General features: G+C 40.9%; 7 protein-coding genes across 7 annotated transcripts; 4 read left to right on the forward strand and 3 right to left on the reverse strand.

Annotated features, from left to right (window-relative positions):
* Nucleotides 1-127: 127 nt before the first annotated feature.
* Nucleotides 128-3,039, reverse strand: LOC122397836. Its single transcript, XM_043397275.1, has 4 exons — nt 2,659-3,039; nt 1,691-1,918; nt 1,211-1,415; nt 128-887 (listed from the first exon to the last, which is right to left on the reverse strand). The coding sequence occupies exons 1-4, from the start codon at nt 2,729-2,731 to the stop codon at nt 371-373; spliced, it is 1,023 nt and encodes a 340-aa protein (XP_043253210.1). The 5' UTR covers nt 2,732-3,039; the 3' UTR covers nt 128-370.
* Nucleotides 3,040-6,441: 3,402 nt separating this feature from the next.
* On the forward strand, nt 6,442-9,040 carry LOC122397884 (myb-like protein X). Its single transcript, XM_043397348.1, has 6 exons — nt 6,442-6,517; nt 6,684-6,869; nt 7,036-7,125; nt 7,486-7,654; nt 7,909-8,830; nt 8,885-9,040. Exons 1-6 carry the CDS (start codon nt 6,442-6,444, stop codon nt 9,038-9,040), a joined length of 1,599 nt encoding a protein of 532 aa, XP_043253283.1.
* A 1,219-nt stretch (nt 9,041-10,259) lies between these two features.
* Nucleotides 10,260-11,553, forward strand: LOC122397888. The gene is made up of 3 exons (XM_043397354.1): nt 10,260-10,384; nt 10,478-10,762; nt 11,105-11,553. Exons 1-3 carry the CDS (start codon nt 10,294-10,296, stop codon nt 11,470-11,472), a joined length of 744 nt encoding a protein of 247 aa, XP_043253289.1. The 5' UTR covers nt 10,260-10,293; the 3' UTR covers nt 11,473-11,553.
* Nucleotides 11,554-11,933: 380 nt separating this feature from the next.
* Nucleotides 11,934-12,909, forward strand: LOC122397940. Its single transcript, XM_043397441.1, has 3 exons — nt 11,934-12,351; nt 12,477-12,625; nt 12,721-12,909. The coding sequence occupies exons 1-3, from the start codon at nt 11,934-11,936 to the stop codon at nt 12,907-12,909; spliced, it is 756 nt and encodes a 251-aa protein (XP_043253376.1).
* Nucleotides 12,910-13,291: 382 nt separating this feature from the next.
* Nucleotides 13,292-14,428, forward strand: LOC122397890. The gene is made up of 5 exons (XM_043397356.1): nt 13,292-13,373; nt 13,460-13,594; nt 13,726-13,812; nt 13,889-13,979; nt 14,106-14,428. The coding sequence occupies exons 1-5, from the start codon at nt 13,292-13,294 to the stop codon at nt 14,398-14,400; spliced, it is 690 nt and encodes a 229-aa protein (XP_043253291.1). The 3' UTR covers nt 14,401-14,428.
* A 94-nt stretch (nt 14,429-14,522) lies between these two features.
* Nucleotides 14,523-15,462, reverse strand: LOC122397886 (probable U3 small nucleolar RNA-associated protein 11). Its single transcript, XM_043397353.1, has one exon. It carries the CDS (start codon nt 15,345-15,347, stop codon nt 14,586-14,588), a length of 762 nt encoding a protein of 253 aa, XP_043253288.1. The 5' UTR covers nt 15,348-15,462; the 3' UTR covers nt 14,523-14,585.
* A 478-nt stretch (nt 15,463-15,940) lies between these two features.
* LOC122397941 lies at nt 15,941-18,225 on the reverse strand. Its single transcript, XM_043397442.1, has 4 exons — nt 18,211-18,225; nt 17,885-18,125; nt 16,697-17,800; nt 15,941-16,472 (listed from the first exon to the last, which is right to left on the reverse strand). Exons 1-4 carry the CDS (start codon nt 18,223-18,225, stop codon nt 16,063-16,065), a joined length of 1,770 nt encoding a protein of 589 aa, XP_043253377.1. The 3' UTR covers nt 15,941-16,062.
* Nucleotides 18,226-18,399: the final 174 nt, after the last annotated feature.

Below are 18,399 nucleotides of genomic sequence, written 5' to 3' on the forward strand. Positions count from 1 at the left end.
ATCACGTACGATCGTTGCGGAATATTTAGTATGCAGTTTCGATGAATTTAAAGAAATAAAAAGATTCGGAAAAAGGTAATACGTAGTAATATACCAAAGTAAGCAAGACGAAGATTAAAAAATAAAGACGATCACAATAACGAGAGATCATTCTGTCTGGAGCTGAAAGGGACATAATATTCGATTCGGGTTGATCGCGTCCGAACTCTATTGTATGTATGTAGTAGTAAAACAAGAGAGACACAACGATGTTAGATCCGACTCAGTGACGATGGGAATAGAATGTGTACGTGCGATACCCTAATCTCTACGAACATATTCGATTTTCATGTTGGCTCGAGGTTGTCGCGTTCAAAGAAAACGAACTCTCTTAAATCTCGTTTACGTGTTGATGTATGTTGTACGCCCTACCACCCCGCCTAGATTCTTTCGGTACCACGACCAGATGTTGGGGAACGATCTTGGACTCGTCGAGCCTTTTTTCGACCGAATCTTTATCCGATAATAAGTCCAGTGGTTTCGAGTAAACGAAAGTCGTTTCGGCCCCGATCGATCGACCGATCGTCGCCGAACCCTTCAAAACGTTATCCTGAGCACTAAGTAATTGCTTGAACCGTTCCTCGTTCTTCTCCTCTTGGTCCCAGTGAGTGCGAGCCGATCTCGATGTCGTGGACGCAACGGCTCGTTGATCGATTGCTTGATTGTTGTTGTGTTTGCTGGTCAAGTTCAGCTTCGGATTTAGGTTGAGACCCAGCCACTGGGAGAAAAGAGCTATACCCTGCTCCGCGCTCGCGGTCACCGCCGCTATCAGTTCCTCGGTGTTTAGAGTTTCCTCCTCCTCCTCCACCTCCTCCGTGCTCTCTGTAGCCTCTGTGCTTTCCGTGATGCTGTGAGAGAATTTTAGTCAAAGGAATTAACGGTGGACATTTTCTCCGGCAAACCATTTACCAGCTGTTGTTAACACGTTTTGGAAACAGATGCGACCGAAAGCATAGATCATATATGTAGATCAACACATAGTTAAACAGATAAATAAATCTCACTCTATCCCTAAACTTTGATTTTACGATAAGGCGGAATTTATGCGAACGTGTTGAAACCCGGTCATCTACAACATGAATAACGTAGCCGGTTTAATGGCATATACATATCTATCTGATGCAATCTACCTACGTCGTGTTCGCATACTGTTTTTAGCAATCGTACTCACGCAGACACTTGAATTTGCCGCACGACTTGATTGAAATTGAAGCATCCCATGTGATAGGTGGCTTGCGGTGTACCCAGCAATGCAGGCTCTATTACCAGACAACCATCGTAACCAGCATCGGTTTGTTTGATCGAGGTAAATTTCGCGCATATCTGCGCTAGATCCGACAGAAGATTCATGCACGTCGGTTTGTTCGCTGCGTCGGCTGTGGACAATTTCAATCAATAATTGGAAGAACGTTTAAAAGCCTCGGTGGGCTTGTAAAGTCTTCGAACGGTGAGTTCAAGATCGGCTTAACTTTTTTAAATACATTTATATGCATTACCATATACGTATGATATAGTAACGATGTTTATACATATGTAATCGAAATTTTCAAACTAAATTTTCACCGTATAGGACCGAACGGTTGACACAACCCGCAGCCACGAACGAGCCCTCGATTATCAGAACGAGCAAGTAGACAGCTATACCGTTTACCAATTTTTATAGTGGCATTGTGGACAGGATTGTCACCGTAGCTCAAATTCAACGAAACGTTTTGATCCTTCTGTTTGACGTTGATGCAAGCAGCACCGCCCAAATCGATCGTCGCCGTTAGATTTAGATCGACGCAGCACAAACAATTTGAGGTCTGGCACAAACATTGGGACTGCGGTGTCGAGGATCTCCCCACGGCGTCCGGTAGGTCCCATGAGAGCAGCGTCTCTGTCGAGAGAAAATAAAAGGCGTAGGTACGAGAGAAACTCGCCAAGAGAAATTAGAACGAAACGAAAGTCGTCGATCGAAAGTCAATGAAAAAAATCGTTGTGCTCTCCATCGACCAGTTACCATTGACGTTATCAAGTTTTCTCTCGGTAAACTGACACCGATTCTATTTTCATTTTGAACGAAGCGAACTCGTCCGTATTCTCAAACGAGCAAAGTAAATGCTGGAACGAGATAAGTGTGTCGCGTCGATGAGTCGAAAACTTTCTTTCACGCTTTGCCGAGACAAGGTGCTGCTATTCAAAATGCTATTTTAACGTCTCTAAATGAAAATCGAAGATCTCTTTAACGCAAAGAACATCAGAACGGCAATGAAATGAAAAGGATTACGCGAGGTAACGCGAGCTAGGCGGGAGATGATAATTGTCGGTATACATATGTACATATGTATAATCAAGCTCGGCATAAAAACTCAATGTTTGCACCGTTCTTGGAGGAAAAAGATAAGGAGCTAGCTATAACGCGTGTCATCGCACTGTGCTATTACCGATAGTATAGGTACTTATCCGATCCACGCAGAGAAGAACGTCTTCGAAAACAGTTTTCAGCGTGCGTGTGCGTGTGCGTGTGCGTGTGCGTGTGCGTGTGCGTGTGCGTGTGCGTGTGCGTGTGTGTGTGTGTGGGGGGGTGGGTGTGATGGATTTTTGAGAAAAAGCCGCGCGAGTAACTGATCCGCTCACCAAGAAATCCAGCCGATGACACCGCGACGACGACGGTGGTCAGCAACACCAGGATCGTAGACCTCGCGGCCATCGTTTTGCTTCCGTAATTTTCGAACGAGAGTCCTACTTGAAGGACCAAGAATCCTCGCAGAGAGTCCGTTGGAACGCGGCGTGGATGTTACCGTGCGAACTGTCAAAAGGATACACAACGTTCAAGAGGCTGGAGATCCTGTCTAACAAGGAAGAAGCTTAAATCTGGGCGCAAAGCCGGCCGTGGGTCTCGGATCGGCGATCGGTCGGCAGTCGGCACGAAAACTGGCGACAGGATTGGCCACAGCGACGATCAAGTGCCACGCCATTGGCCGAGGTGCGGAGGTAACAACGGGCAAGGAACCTCATCTGGGTGACCGGGTGACCTCCTTTGGCAACCTAGTACCAAGAGAGGACTTGCGTACATAGTACGCGCGACCGTCCCATCTGCGGCTGGTCTGGCCGCACGGACGACGGGCCCCGACAAAAAACAAACTGACGTTCTTCTTTTACAACGACGATGGCTACCGTTTAGAACACGGCGTCAGACCATTTCCATTTTCCTTTTTCTTTTTCATTTTCACGAAACAGAAGCCTCGCGCGAACATCCTTTGTAATCTCGTCATCAGACTTTTACCTCGTATATGTATGTATACATATATTTTAATAATCCGATTTCCTAATTTCAACCCACCGAGCCTCGTTAGTACATGTATATGTATACCTTTTTAAACAATACGTCGTTTGCGACAGCTATTATTTACTATTTCCGAGTACCGATAGTTTATTTTTCTTTCCCATTCTGCCAGCTTACCACGACATCGACGATGCGATGCGATGCGATGCGATGCGATGCGATGCGATGCGATGCAACCAGGCAACACACGACGCCCGTTGCCTTCGATTAGTTTGTCAAATCGGTGTTTTATCGTTTTTATCATCGTTTCGCTTGATCAAGTACCTTCGCTTTTTTCGAGGCCGATCGCGCGTGTGCGTGGAAGGAAAACGTCGAACGAAAGGGGAAGGGAAAATAATGTATGCTTGGTTGGATAGAGAAAACCATTCTGGTTACGGTTCGATGTTGGACAAAACGTATTAGTTGGCAATAATTAACATCGTGAAATAATATCTGCCCTAGCATCGTTCTCGATTCTTTGTTTTCACGATACAAAAGAGCGCGAAAAGTAGAAAGGCGGCGACGCGGCGGCGGCGGCGGCACGGCAGCGAGACCAATCTATTAAAATCCTTCGACCGATTCTTCGTGTCTTTTCCTGTTTGAACGTAAACTGCTTTTGATTGACTGTTGATTTCGACACGGAGCTTGGCGTCCAAGACAGATTATCCCCTGACGTTACGTAAAAACTCGTCGTTCCTCGTCCTGACCTAGATCTTGGTAATTTCCCATGTTGGGCAGTTTAGACAGTTTATGTTCGAGTCCGTGTTATCTTAAAATACACACCGATTTCCGAGGTAAGCGTTTCATGGCTGATCGTCATCGTGGAATCTCCATACCGTTGGACAAGTATTAACCAAGGTAAACCACTCTTGGTCACTACTTTCTTCGACCTACTGACCGAAGAAAGACCTCTTCTTCTCCTGTACTCTCCGAAACGCAGCTCTGTCTAAAGATTTCGGGTATTTTAGCTTGCAAACGAATCAATCTTCGCGCCTCGATAGGTACATATACCTATCTAATTCGTATCCCATCGTTTCTATTCGTGTGTTATATGCATACATATGTATATGGTTGGAACATTGCATACGGGACACTAGTTTGAAGGTCGGTGAAAACACCACGCGAATTGTATCGTAGATGTAAAAGCGAGCTGTACGTTCGATGAATGAAGAATCAGTCATTGTGGATGCATCGCGGGCACCTTAGGACGATAGAATGTTATGGCGGGTGAAATTGCCGGAAAGTGGGACTGGTGATTAAAACTAGGCGATTCTGGTTTCTGCCATTATTATTTATTTAAAAGATAAATTCATCTCTGTTATCTATTTCAAGGTCAAAGTATGTACACGTACATACGTGTATAACAGAAAAAGAAACGAATTAACCTAATAAAACTATACAATTGTTTTTCTCAATATTTTATCCATAAATTGGGTACCGCTTAATTAAAGGGGAACGGTCGACAACGGGAGGACTCTCTGATTCTTCTTTTCCTTCTCTTCGCCTGTAATATCTTACAGGCTCGTAGCTGTACAGACCTATACATATGTACATACATCCAAGTATATATGTATATACTATATGGTACATATATGTATGTATTTTCATACGAGGCGAATGATCGTGCGACGCGACGCAACGCGACGTTACTGTAAATCTTGCAACTTGGATCGAAACTGTTATTATGAAATTGTTCGTTCTGTTAATGGTTTGCAAGCAGCAACGAAAACGAGTAAGGTTTCAAGTTCTCTGTTTCGACAAGCGATTCTTGTTGCTGGGAAATCGTTCCCTTATTTACCTGGAACGTATTAGAGTGTTTAATAATCGTAGCGTTGACCGAGGTAGGTGGTGGTGGCTTGACCGACTTTTAAAGAAACCTTTGGGGGGAGTTGGGCGGCATCTTCAGTTAGACATTGGCCTCCGTAAGACGAAGAGTCGGAAAAAAGAGCCGAAGGGTGCGACAAAGAGAGACGAGGACGCATTTTCCGAAGAATCGTCTGACTTTTAATCAAATTTTTATCCGGAATTTCTTCCTCCGTTGCACAGGTGAGTTTAAACTAGTTTACCAACGCAGCTAGTTAGTTTCTTGTTGTCCGACAACATTTTCGTTTAAATCGCCGATGCAATACCGCGAATAGAAATCCTTCTTATCAACTTACCGGTTTCCTTTAATTCGATTCTTCGACAAGCACAACTAGGTAACCTATTTACAATTGTTCGAATCACCGTGTAGCGTACCTACTCTATCTAGACGCAACGTTTATTCTTATTCTTTCTTTAGGCAGATGAACAGTTTAACATAAAGTTGTAGAAATATCGATATCGTCGAATATGTTGATCGATACTGATACTGACACTGACAGAGTCGGAAAAATAGCTCGAACGAACATACCAAGGTGTACCGATCTACCGGTTTCCGCGGCATGACCATACGTATAATCGCAATCGCATACCTTTTCGATCGCCGATTACCGACGGTGTATACATATACCAGTCGAACGGTGAACATCTCGAGAAACGTCTTTGACCGTGACCGGGATTTAGGTCAACCGGTCGACGGCAGACGACGGCAGACGGTAGACAGGAGACGAGAGGTTCCGTACCGCGCATCGTACGACGACTCTCTGCCATTCGAAACCATTCCGGCGCAACGCGACGCGGCGTGAAAAATTCTTATTGTCCCCGTGTGTTCTCTGGTCGAAACGATTGCTTCGCTACACAGAACAATCATCGCTTTCGTGCGTTATTGTTAACGAGCGTATCACGTGACGGTTCGTATTGTTCGCCAAGTTCTGCCGCATCCGGTGTCTCTGCGCGACACGCTACGCGTTCCGTTACTTTTCCTACCTGTTGCTCGATGGATTTTACACTTGTTCATCAAACGACCAACATTTAAGGACCAACTGACAATTCGGTAAACCAATTTACCGAACAGTTTCTACTAGTTTCCTTGTTGTAGATTTTAGGTACAGTATCTTATTAGATATTAATACATAGGGGAGCGGATGTTATACGTATGTATGTATGTATGTATGTATGTATGTATGTATGTAGGTGGGATTCTTGAACTATTGCGTTTCAGAACTAACGAAAGGATGCGATTGTCGGCGGTGATCGAGCTGTTGCTAATTTTGCTGTTGGTCGCGTTTGCTGCTTACGGCAGAGTTATCGGTAAGATTCTTCCATTCACCCTGATCCTTGAATCGTTTACCTTACTTTCTCAACACCGTTAGAATTCGATTTATAATAATCTATGTAAGTCGACAGTTTAACTCGATTAATTCGAGTATTCGAACATGGTGATTGCATCGGTGATTACATCAGTGATTGCTTACAGAACACGATCGGGTCGTAGAACAAACGATCAAGGATGCTAATGATTTCGAGCAAAGTAACGTCGGAGTATCGACTTTATCGCTGAAACAAGCGACCGACAATGTCAACAGATATTGTACCTGTAACGAGAACATATGCAATTGCTGCAGGGACTTTCACATACCACTGGTGCAGTTGCAGGGACCAGGTACACAATCTTTGTTTCTCTTGATCGAAAGCAACAGAACGTACCTACAACCGTTGAGAAAATTAAATAACATAATATGCTTCCGTTGCTTTACGCGTTATTCGCGTAAAATAAATTACAATTTATTTTAAACAGTTAAATAAATTGGTTGTATTCTTTGTTCCAGGATGCGCGTCGTTGCAATATTTGCAGGAGGACAATTTAGCAGTGCAGCTGAGCTTTGGCGACAACATTTTGACCAGCACTATCGTTAACGGTAAATACAGTGTTTATAAATAAATTATACATATATCGTTATCGAACAATAACATTTAAAATACACGTATTTTTTTTTTTTAACGATTGTATTCCACTTGGGCAATAACGAAGCATTGTTATTGCAATTAACATTTCTCCTAGCTGCGTCGAATCGCTTAAAAAGATAAGATATTAATAACGGCGAGGATTCGTACCGTTGGATTTACATATGTAGATACACGTCCGGATTGGTCACGCGTCAAGGTGAAAGTCATATTATAGATAGGTGTATTAAACGGTAACAGAAAGGAATGCGTTTTCGAAAAACTCGGACTTGTGTGGTTCCTAGATAAGAGATTAAATGCGACGGGGTTTTCAGGAAGGAATCCAAAGCCGGTGTGCGTTCCTTTGCCAGGAGGTTTTACGAAATTCTGCGGCAGGATTTATTCGATTCAACGCGACGCAAAGAACCACTTTAAAGCCTGCCTCGGGCTGGAGCTACAGTCCTCGACCGAACTCGAAGCGAGTTTACGCGTAAGCTGTTTCAGGTAACGCCTACAGATTCTAGTATCGTTTTCGAATCATTCCGTTTTAGCTACTTTACGAACCACAAGAAACAAAACCACTGTAATTCAAACAACATTAAGATAAAACATAATTAAAAATTACGTAACTTATTCGTTTCTATTATTTCTAGTATTGAAATATTATAGTTCTTTTCTGTGAAGTAATGTAAAATCCAACGATGAAATTTCTCGTAACTGGTACACGTGCTATTATCGAAGGAAATTGTTTGCTCAAGATTTGGTCCCGACGGTTTGAAGTTGCGTCCACCGGAGCCGCTCCCGGTCGTTGAAGCAGAAACCCCGGAAGACGAGGACGACGACGACGATTTCTTTGGTCTGGATTCTGACGAGGACGATGACAACGAAGGGGACACGCCGTTAGCCAACTCTGTGCCAAACTCTTCGGACGAAGAGGACGACGAAGATGACGACGACGACGACGAGGATGTCCTTGGATTTGATGCTCTTCTGGACATCATAACGGGCGACGACGAATCCTCGACGAAGAAACCGAAGCTCACCACAGCCGCGCCACTTCTTCAGTTTACGATTCCGATCCTGACGAAACCAACGTCTGTCTCGCTATTGGAGTCGCTAGAGGTGTCCACGGTTGAGAACAGTGTGGCCAACCACAGCGAAGAGGAAAACGAGTACAATCAGTCTTTAAACACCGATGCCCAAGAGTTTCCCGTCACAGACGCGACATCGAACGGACTCGAAGAAATCATCACCGATGCTTCCAATAAAATATCTACGTACACGAAGCCTGCTAAAACGTCGACGAACAAACTGACGATGTCGGAAGCGAACAAGAAGAAGCCTAGCGTCCCGAGTAACAGCATCAACGCGATCGAAAATGAAACGAATAAAAAAAAACCTTTGAGTAAACCGGTGAAAGACGACGATGATATATTAGGGACTGATTTGGATGATGATGACGACGACGACGACGACGACGATGACGATGAAGAGATTTTAGCCGATGACGATGACGAGAACGATAGCGACGAAGGAGAAGAGAACAATCAGGACGAAGAAGGTGAAAAAGAACACGAGAATGACGAGGACGAAGATGAGAAGACCGAAGATGTCGATGCCCTTGTTGACGATGACGATGACGACGACGACGACGCTGAGGACGCTGTGATCAGTGCCCTGGTGTACGATGAGAAAGAGGATGGTAAGAAAAATAAGATAAAAAAAAATCATCAGGCAAACAATGCTGAGGACGACGACGACGACGACGACGACGACGACGACGACGACGACGACGATGACGACGCGGATTACGGGCTCGGTATTTCCGGACTACTGGCAAGAAACAGGCACTCGAGAAGCGGTCGCCAAAGCAAAGTTATGAGACTTTGAACACCGTTTTTGTCTATTCGCATGTCGGTCGTAGGCCAATTGAAACTCACGCAACGAGGCTTTTCGAATCCTTTAAACGATCGGTCGATTGCACAAGGTCTTCTTGGTCGTTGAGTGATTTTATCGAGCAACGGTACGCTGTTAGCTATTACAGATTGAGAAATATGGAGACTGATGATGACTTGTTTTCCTCCTTGTATCCTTCCTCTTTTTCTCTTTCTTTATTATATGATTGATCGTCGATAAGTATAGAAAGAATGTTTTAAATAAATACAAAGACGTGGATCGAAAATGATCAAACGAGTCGCGAGTATTGCTTGCGATCTCAAGCCATATCGAAATGTTTCATTAGTATAATGTTATTTAAGACAGGCACATATTTATATTTATACATACATATGTATATGTATACATACACTTATTTAATTTATTTGTTTAAATTATAATTAAAGAAATGAAATAAATGAGTATTTCCAGAGAGGTTGTGCGGTTGCGCGTGTTTTTATCCTCACAGATATACAAAATTATGAGAAAATCCGATCATTTGTGTAAAATTGGGAAACTTGCTTAGAAAAAACAAGAGCTGTAGAAAAATTACGAAACAAAATGATCTACATAGTATATCAAGCTGATACATGATTCGAATACTTTTGTGGATTTCGTACCACTTACTTTTACAATAAATATTTTCTCGCTGTTATACACGCACTCCCAAATGTTTTTCTCATAGTTTTTTATCGTAATCGTAACAATATTTCACAACATTCGGTACAATTTACATATCTCGTTCGTTGAAACTTCAAACTGCAAATGTTGTTAAATAATTTAATGATTTATTCTATTATCGCATCAATAAACTGCGCGTTAGCACGTGGTTCTAATAAATTTCAGATCCCGGAATTATCTTGTTCTCCCGACGCATTCTATCTACATTTTACGCCTCTGTCAGCTCCTCGACTACTACTCTTTCATCATACATACATACACATCATTGCAACTTACAGGAAGATTATTCCCTGACATAAACGTTTAACAATCTTGAAAATTGGTTAGGCTTAAAAGAAATATTGTACAAGCATGCAATGGCGATCGTGGTTAAGCAGGGATCTTCATCTTACTTTCCCTCGACCATTCATGCATAATTAATGAGCATAGAAGCATCGAGGTATCGTGGAAGTTTAACGCTTTAACCGGAATTCAGTAGTACTCGAGCAGAGCCGATCGACGGCAGACGTTCTCCTTCGTCAGACATTATGTTGGCCAAGTTGTTGATCGTTTTTGTGCTGTTTTTCGCGCTACAAAACATTTCTAGCGCTACGTTTGATCGTAGAAAACATCATATAGGTAACGTGTAATATTTAGAAGAGAAACTTATAAGAGAAACTTTGATCGATTATCGGCATAACGTCCAAGTTATTTGTCTCGAAACGCGTGCAGACATCCGTCGATACAATGCCTCCTATTACGATCCGATAACCGGAGTTGGACTGAAAGCAGAATTCGAGGATTCTGGCAGGGATCCTTTGACTGTCAAGATTGCATTCAGAGGTTTGTCATGCAACTGCGAAAATCTCATCTGTACCTGCTGTGCCGGCGTTAATATAACGGCGATCAACTTTAATCGTAGCGTGTGTACAAAATTCACTTACGACCCCTTAGAATTGGCTATTAAAATGACATTGATCACGAACGAGAGAGAAATCTACACCAATTCTTTTTCCAGTAAGTAGGTACTCGATTACACTATTAACCCCTAATTTTAGAAATCCCTAAAACTAGATGATCGTCTATTGTTTCCACTTTAATATTTGAAATTAATAATAGTAAACGAAAATGAACAAACGAAGATGATGTACTTTGGTAAACGTAAAGTTTTACGAAATGTATTTTATTCGTTTGACTATCGACGAGAAGAACGTGTACATTAACAAGCTTGCTTTTTATTTATAAAACGTAACTTGAAAGTAACTAACGTTTCGAAAAACTCGCGTTGATTCTTATATGTACATATGTAGATCATCATCGTGAACGACCTCTTTTTCGTTTCCTCTATTAACGTTACAGTTAAAAACCCGCCTCCGTTGTGTGCCCCGATACCTTACGTGCCTTTCATGAGCTTCTGCGTCCGCTTCTTCGACGTATACACCATCGGGAAAAAGTTACACACTTGCATCGACTTCGAGACGCGAATCGTCGGTTCGCCGATCTTAATTTTGCACTTCGACTGTGTACAATTGGGAAGCGATGGCATCTCATGGTCGAAACCTGGGAACGATACCGATGTTGCTGTTCTACAAACGAAACCAGAACCAAGCGTACCAGAAGAGTACGATGAGGTGGACTTTGAACAACAAGATCTTGAGATTTACGTAAACTATACTTCGACGCTGAGTCCCGAAGAGGAGGCGCTTATTGGACAACTCAAATTGTGATCGTTGTTTTCGAGCTACGATTATTATTAATTATTTAATAAAATCTCCATACGCGTAGAAAAGGGAATCGAATACAATTACGATTACTCAATTTTAATTTTCTACAATTATGCATATTTATTATATTATTTCCATCTATGAAACTATACAATGTTTGTATCCGAAGAAATAAATAGCATTACCGCCGCCGCACCGGTAGCAATCAATTAATTAAATGAATTTACTTTCAATCTGCCACAACCAGACACAGTACCTGTCGTTTCTTCTCTTTGAACGAAATGCCACGTGGATTGTCTAGAAAACGAAACGCGGATAAGCGGAGATTCTCACCGAGAACCTCAATTTCTCCTCTAAAACGAGGTCAGTGTAAGAAGATATCCGTTAACCGACCAGTCGAGTTTTGATCGTCTAGCAAGGAGCACTCTGATGAAGATGTCCTAACTGGCTAAGCTCAAGAGACAATGAATACCGTCTGGTTGCTTTTTATCGGTTTTCTTTTTATTCAAGACACATTTCAAAAGACCAATCAGAGGGGGGTCAGTCGTCCGGAAGGGATATCAAAACCTTCGATAAATAAATCGCCGTCGCCGTCGCCGTCGCCATCGAGATCGAAAGACGTCGATTCAAAAAATTTGATAGAATTACAGAAGATATTAAAAGAAGCGAGCAATTCCACATCGAACACAACTACCCAGGTGATTGCGACGAGACAAGGTCCGTGCCAATGTGGCGGTGGTGTTTGTAGCTGTTGCTCAAAAATTTTATACGATAGCTGGAAACAAAAGGCTTGCGTGAACGTGACCTACGAACCGGATGAGTTCAGTTTCACAGCGAAAATTTCTATGAACGATAGAGTACTGTACACCAGAACTGTGTCCGGTAGGTTCACCGATACAATGTCTACGTACGTTTTAAACGTGTTTCGAAAATCGAGAAATCTATAATAGAAATATTAGAGAGCAATCCGGTAATGAAATCTATTTGACGAGTATTTCATGATTTAGGGAAAAATCCGAGACCTGTGTGTGTGCCAGTACCACGAATACCAATCGTTAAAGCCTGTGTCAGGTTTTACAACATTTATTTCCAAGGTAGAAACATTCATCTATGCATAAATATGGAGGGGAAGTTCAGAGAGACTACCATGTTTAAAGTAAATTGTTCAAATCTTACGTGTTACTTGGAGACAAGTGTTTCATTTTACTCGTTTTTCAATACATAATATATTAACAATACGTATATTTTCAGGTCGGGCTGGACTGCATCAGATTCGGCTCTAATGGCTTAGCTCTGGTAAAACCGGAGGACGGAGGCGGATTAGGTCAAATAGAATTCTTGCCAGGTGATCTTGACGATGACGAAGATGAAGACAATTATGATTACGACGACGATGACGACGACGACGACGACGACGACGACGATTTACTTGATTTTTAAGGGAACCTGAGATTCGATTAATGACTACCAGCGTGACCGATTTATTAATACAATCATGCATTGATTTCTACCACTGTATTATAATTGTATTATCTTTTATAACTCGATCAGGCGTTCTGTAGAAATTGTGTTAGATAATTGTATGTTTTTAAAAATGTGTTATACCTTTTAGAAAAGAAGAAACGAATAAACAAATACATTAGAAAGTTACCTTTTCAGTATATGTACCTCGGTAATTTTCTATCCTGTTCAGTAACCACCGATCCGAGAACAAATATGACGGTATTGTTTAGTCGAACACCAATCGTCGATGCTGTTCGCTGCAATCATCGGACACGCAACCAGTGTATCTAACAGAAAAGTGCGTTTCAAGATTCCAAGCATGAATTCTAGAATATGCAATTTCCTAATTTCGTTTTGGTTACATTTATTCTTTCAATGGTCCGGCGCTATCACAGAAAACAGTTTGTTTTCCTTATTTTTTCTTTCGTTTAACATTGATTTCATAATTTTGTTGGATAAAAAAACATATTTTGTACAATGTTATTAGGTTTTCCCATATCGAAAGAGCTCCTGACCTACAGAACGATATCAACCTTTCGGAAATATTGTACGTGTCCAATGATTTATTCGTGTTCCTGCTGTCAGACTGTGATTATCTTACGTACTAAAGCTGAAAAAAATCGCAAGTTTTTAAAGCTGTAACATTACAATTCATAAATAATAGTTTTTGTTCTTTGAGTTAATCTTTTATTCTATTGATCGCTCAAGTTCACCCGACTATAAATTTATTCAACTTAATACCATTTTACACAGTTTGCGTGAATGTTGCTTATCAAAGGAATGGATTAAATTTCATCGTGATGTTGAATTCCAACAGTATACAAATCAGAAGCGTTACGGGTAATATTATCGCGGCTTTGTTCAACATTTCCGTTAGTAAGTCATTAATTTTTAATCATATTTTTTTTTCTTACAGATTATAAACCGTTCAAGTTCTGCGTTAATGTACCAGGATGTTTTTTTTCATCCGCCTGTGTTAACGTTTTGGAGCTTAATCAGTTTTCCAGGTACGATACATACATATAGTATAATCTCTAATTAAATTTTTTTGTATTCGCGATTAACGATCTTAGTCGCTAGTCGAATCGCCTTCATTTTTTCCCTCCAACTAAACTAATTTGAAATTTTACGAGGTCCATTACGGTTTGCCTTCGATTAGACGTTCTCTCTAAAAAACGACACTGGCAGATGAATTATGATTGCGTTAGCATAGCAACGAAACAAACAACGAATGGAACTGAAATATCTTTTGCGACGTCTACAACACTGAAAATGACGTCGGCATTATCTAGCAGTCAGATTACGACGATAACTACGATCACGACGACAACAATGACAACTAAAGCCAACACTGAAGGTATGACTCGAGATGTGGAAGTATTGACGGTACCAGAAAGCGAATCTACAACGATCGTAGATATTGATTGACCACAAAATGGTATACTTTCAAAAATGGTATACTTAATACGCAAAGTATTTTCCCGATCGAGATTAAATTTTCACTATAACACGTACAAAGTAGCGGATTTAAACAATATAAATGCAACAATTTTTTCCCTCGAAAATAACATTTATTAAAAAAAAAAAACAATTTATACAGAATGAATAACGAATCATCGCTTCCTCTCAAATTTCCATTTGTAAACAGGAGCAGAATTCTTGGTACCCTTGGACACTAATTTGGGTTTGGTAATTTTCTTATCTTTCAATGCTCTTTGTATTTCTAATTTTTGTTGTACAATGGTCAACCGATGCTCTCTGTCGATCCTTTTCTGCAATTCTTTATAAGCCATGCGTTTCCTCTGTTCAATTTTACTTAAAATAGCCTCGTTTGCTTCTGGTAATTTCATGTTCTTTAATTTGCTCAGCTCTGGTCTATTCGTACGTCTAGATATTAATGCCGGATGAGTATTCAGTTTTTTGGCAATGTCAAAGTTTCTGACTTGTTCCGTATTATCCAGGAAAAATATGTGTGTATTTTCAGTTTCGTTGGCAGCATCTATCATATGCAATTGACTTTGTAGCTTGTCTATTTTCTTTGCCTCTATGTTTCTTTTGTGAGCAACGTATCGAACATCTTGAGTTTCCATTAACTGTATCTGATTCGGTGTACAAGTATCGTCTTTGCTCTTTTCCCTGTGCACGCCATTCTCAATTTTCGAATTGATCATATGAAAATAAAATTCATCTGGATTTTTATTCAGAGCACGTTTACGCAAAAGCTTCAATGTTTGTTGCTTCTCTTGATAATCCCTAGCTCTAGAGACGTAGTCTTTCTTCTTTTCTAGAAGACCCAAATGTTTACGCGATTCCGGTTGATGTCTTTCCCGATGAGTTTTTTGAGTTGCTTTTGCTGCTTTCTTCCACGAAGACATGTTCTTCAACTCGACAAAATTCGATAAACAATTTTATTCCAAAAATTCTTGCCGATTAAAAAGTAATTGTATGGATTTAGAAAATTATATGGTTTTAAGGAGCAAAGAAACATACACAGATATAATGCACCATTTAGTTTTTTTTTATAAAGAAATATAGTAACAATTTATTTGAAATATTCAAACACTGAATAACATAACCTTAATCAGTAGTAAAGGCAAGTAAAGGTTAGGATATACACAAGTACATGTGTAAGTTGTAAAATCTAAAATTCCGATTGACCCGACACCTAAACAGTAACCCTGTAGAAGGAGTATTTTAAATAAATTAATAACATGGAATACTTTTCTTTTATTTCATTATTTTATTATTAACAACAGGGACAAGCAATTTTCGATTCACCTAACGATATATTAATTATACAAATAACGATCTATAATAATAATAATAATAATAATTAATTAAACGATGTAAAAGAAATAAAGTATAGTAAAATGATTTCAATAAACATGCAGCAAGTATCATACGAGCAAAATAAACATTATGTATAAACTGATCAAACTTGTTTAAATATGGCGCATTGATCTCGATAAAATTACTATAAAAATCTAAATTCAACATTGTACAAGTCGAGTTCCTTTGATTTGTTTGTTAAAGATACGAAGCGAACAACCAAAGGTCCTATACTATACATCTGTATGTATAATATTAATATCATTCGGTTTGCGTGGATTGATGTGCCCTAGAGGGAAGAGGGAGAACGGTGTCACCGACAGACAACGAACCCTGACGAAAGATTTGAGTCTCGGAAGACACACCCCTCGGAGATGTAAATTGACTGTTTCGCATCCTCATAATCGGTTCTCGTGCCTTGATTCTGTACCATCCGTGGTGTCGCTTTGCAGCCGGACTTCTAAACTCGGCTTGAGGAACATGAAATTCCATTTGCCTCTGCGGCGAGGGTGCACTCTCTAAAGTATCTCTTGGTCGTTTCGCTGGTCTTCGTAATTGAGACGATACCAAGTTCAACATCGGGTTCAATGTTTCGGGGGTCGAGGATCTTGTAACGATATCTTCTCTTTGAGAAACTTGTTCCCTCTCGACGTTTCTGGTAGTTCTTGTTCCTGTAGATCAAGTAGGTACGAAAAACGAAAATATGTATTTTTCTTTACAAGGAGTTCGACTACAGTCGAAAGATTTTACCGACTAAACTTTTAAAAAAGATCCTACACGAGAGAATAAAACTCAAGTCGATAATAATGATAAAATTACTCAAGCAGTATTACCGATTATTCCGAAAAAGTACGATATGATGATGTAAGTAGGTATGTACTAGGTAGGTACGTACCAGACAGATTCTTCATGACGGTTCTCACTACACTGGCGACCATCGAGAAAAGTCTACTGGAGCCGCTACTCTCGCTAACGTTTGACGATAAGTTTGAATTTCTCTGGGCAGAATTGTTCCCTTGATTTGGGATCGAGTAGCAGTCAGGACTCGATACAGTGTAATTACTATCCACGGTCGTTATCGAGCTGCTACAACCAGGAGAACTGTGGCTCTTGGTCGAGATATTGGCTTCGGAAGCGATACGATCCAACTTTCTTAAACCGGAATCTATCAAGTCAGAAGTGGAAAAGGTAGAGTTGTTCTCTATAACCACCATCATCACTACACGGGTAGAATCGGCCGATGATTGTGGACTGCAATTTTCTTTTTCCGTATTTTTCACGTTCTCTTCGTAAATCTTAATCCGCGAATTCTCCAGGGATTCGTTCATTTCTGACAACGTATCGCATACTTCAAAGTATTCCTCGGTGTTCTCCGTAGCATTAAAAGCGTTGCTGGTCCTGGTGCTAGGTCCTGGTACAGTCTCATACTCGTCGGAAAATCGTACTTTTTTCAACGAATCCGAGCGTTTCTCCGTTTGAACACACATTTCTAAACTCTGGGAGTCAGGTAACATCTCACCTTCGATACCGGTCAATTCCATGTCCTGGACGTCATTGTTGTCGACGCGACGATCGGTTGAATGAATTATTTCCTGCTCCTCCATGGTATCCAACTTTCTGGAGTTGCTTTTATGAAGACTGTCCTTGTTCCCGTGACTCGAACTCGAACTCGAACGAAACGGTGTCTCCTCGGGAGTCGCGAATGTAGCGAAGCTTATGTAGTTGCTCTCTGAATTATCTTTAAAATCGTTACGAGTTTGTATGTCCAATGACGCGGAATTGGCCATCGGTGTCTTGAAAGAAAAGTTCGGAACGTTTGGAGTTTTTAAGTCGAAATTGCTCTTTTGACCGATGACCATGGGCGTACTCGTGTTTCTATAGAGCTCCGGAGGCGAAGTCAATGAGTCCAAGTTAGTTATAGACGATTCTATTCCCAGTGCGGGCTTTTTGTCGACGAACAACGAACAACGATACCGAGACTTCCACCACTTGCACGTGCCTTTATCCGTAAAAAAATAATATTTAAAAATGGTTATAAATTGGCGTATTCGCGTGCGTGTCGTATACATATGTATGTAGTTACCGAATGATTCCAAATCCTTGCTCTGCTTGAAAATTTCACCGCACAAACAACAATAGAGAGGAAGATGAGCAATCGCTACGTGACAAAGTAACAATTTATCCTCGAGCAGTCGCAACGGAAGTTTCTGGGACGTGCAAAGCGGACAGCTCAATTGCCGGTTCGAATGTTTCTTCTTCTCGTGACGTTCGCAACACTGAGCGCAGCAAAACAACTTGTTGCAGACGCAACAAGTTCGGTTTCTCTGTAAAATTTTCACAATGGATAATGCTAAAAGTCGCATAAAATTCATAAAACTGGATGTAGAAAATTCTTTGGTAAATACATACCTTGGCAGACGACATATTTCGACGAGGTCGTCGCAACTGACGATTCAATGTTTACCATTTCATTTTAGTCGATGTGTCGTGAGGTAGAAAGAGTATACATAGCTGTATCGATAACAATAAAAGAAATATTATTTTGAAACGCGGCCAAATTCGAAATTCGTACGGAAAGACTGAACGATGGCAATTGGT

This window comes from Colletes gigas, unplaced genomic scaffold (genome assembly GCF_013123115.1).
Source record: "Colletes gigas isolate AHSC1104 unplaced genomic scaffold, ASM1312311v1 Colletes_gigas_Sc00010, whole genome shotgun sequence".
Lineage (NCBI taxonomy): Eukaryota > Metazoa > Arthropoda > Insecta > Hymenoptera > Colletidae > Colletes > Colletes gigas.

Coding starts and splice junctions, on each gene's coding strand:
- LOC122397836 (XM_043397275.1), bottom strand. CDS start 2,731: ATGGCCGCGAGGTCTACGATCCTGGTGTTGCTGACCACCGTCGTCGTC. Junction 1,919..2,658: donor GTCATCGGCTGGATTTCTTG/GTGAGCGGATCA, acceptor TTCTCTCGACAG/AGACGCTGCTCTCATGGGAC. Junction 1,416..1,690: donor CAATGCCACTATAAAAATTG/GTAAACGGTATA, acceptor AATTGTCCACAG/CCGACGCAGCGAACAAACCG.
- LOC122397884 (XM_043397348.1), top strand. CDS start 6,442: ATGCGATTGTCGGCGGTGATCGAGCTGTTGCTAATTTTGCTGTTGGTC. Junction 7,126..7,485: donor GACCAGCACTATCGTTAACG/GTAAATACAGTG, acceptor CGGGGTTTTCAG/GAAGGAATCCAAAGCCGGTG. Junction 8,831..8,884: donor ACGCTGTGATCAGTGCCCTG/GTGTACGATGAG, acceptor AAAAATCATCAG/GCAAACAATGCTGAGGACGA.
- LOC122397888 (XM_043397354.1), top strand. CDS start 10,294: ATGTTGGCCAAGTTGTTGATCGTTTTTGTGCTGTTTTTCGCGCTACAA. Junction 10,385..10,477: donor TCGTAGAAAACATCATATAG/GTAACGTGTAAT, acceptor AAACGCGTGCAG/ACATCCGTCGATACAATGCC. Junction 10,763..11,104: donor CTACACCAATTCTTTTTCCA/GTAAGTAGGTAC, acceptor TTAACGTTACAG/TTAAAAACCCGCCTCCGTTG.
- LOC122397940 (XM_043397441.1), top strand. CDS start 11,934: ATGAATACCGTCTGGTTGCTTTTTATCGGTTTTCTTTTTATTCAAGAC. Junction 12,352..12,476: donor GTACACCAGAACTGTGTCCG/GTAGGTTCACCG, acceptor TTCATGATTTAG/GGAAAAATCCGAGACCTGTG. Junction 12,626..12,720: donor GAGAGACTACCATGTTTAAA/GTAAATTGTTCA, acceptor GTATATTTTCAG/GTCGGGCTGGACTGCATCAG.
- LOC122397890 (XM_043397356.1), top strand. CDS start 13,292: ATGAATTCTAGAATATGCAATTTCCTAATTTCGTTTTGGTTACATTTA. Junction 13,374..13,459: donor CGGCGCTATCACAGAAAACA/GTTTGTTTTCCT, acceptor CAATGTTATTAG/GTTTTCCCATATCGAAAGAG. Junction 13,980..14,105: donor GAGCTTAATCAGTTTTCCAG/GTACGATACATA, acceptor AAATTTTACGAG/GTCCATTACGGTTTGCCTTC.
- LOC122397886 (XM_043397353.1), bottom strand. CDS start 15,347: ATGTCTTCGTGGAAGAAAGCAGCAAAAGCAACTCAAAAAACTCATCGG.
- LOC122397941 (XM_043397442.1), bottom strand. Junction 17,801..17,884: donor CAAGGATTTGGAATCATTCG/GTAACTACATAC, acceptor TTACGGATAAAG/GCACGTGCAAGTGGTGGAAG. Junction 16,473..16,696: donor CGTCATGAAGAATCTGTCTG/GTACGTACCTAC, acceptor CTTGATCTACAG/GAACAAGAACTACCAGAAAC.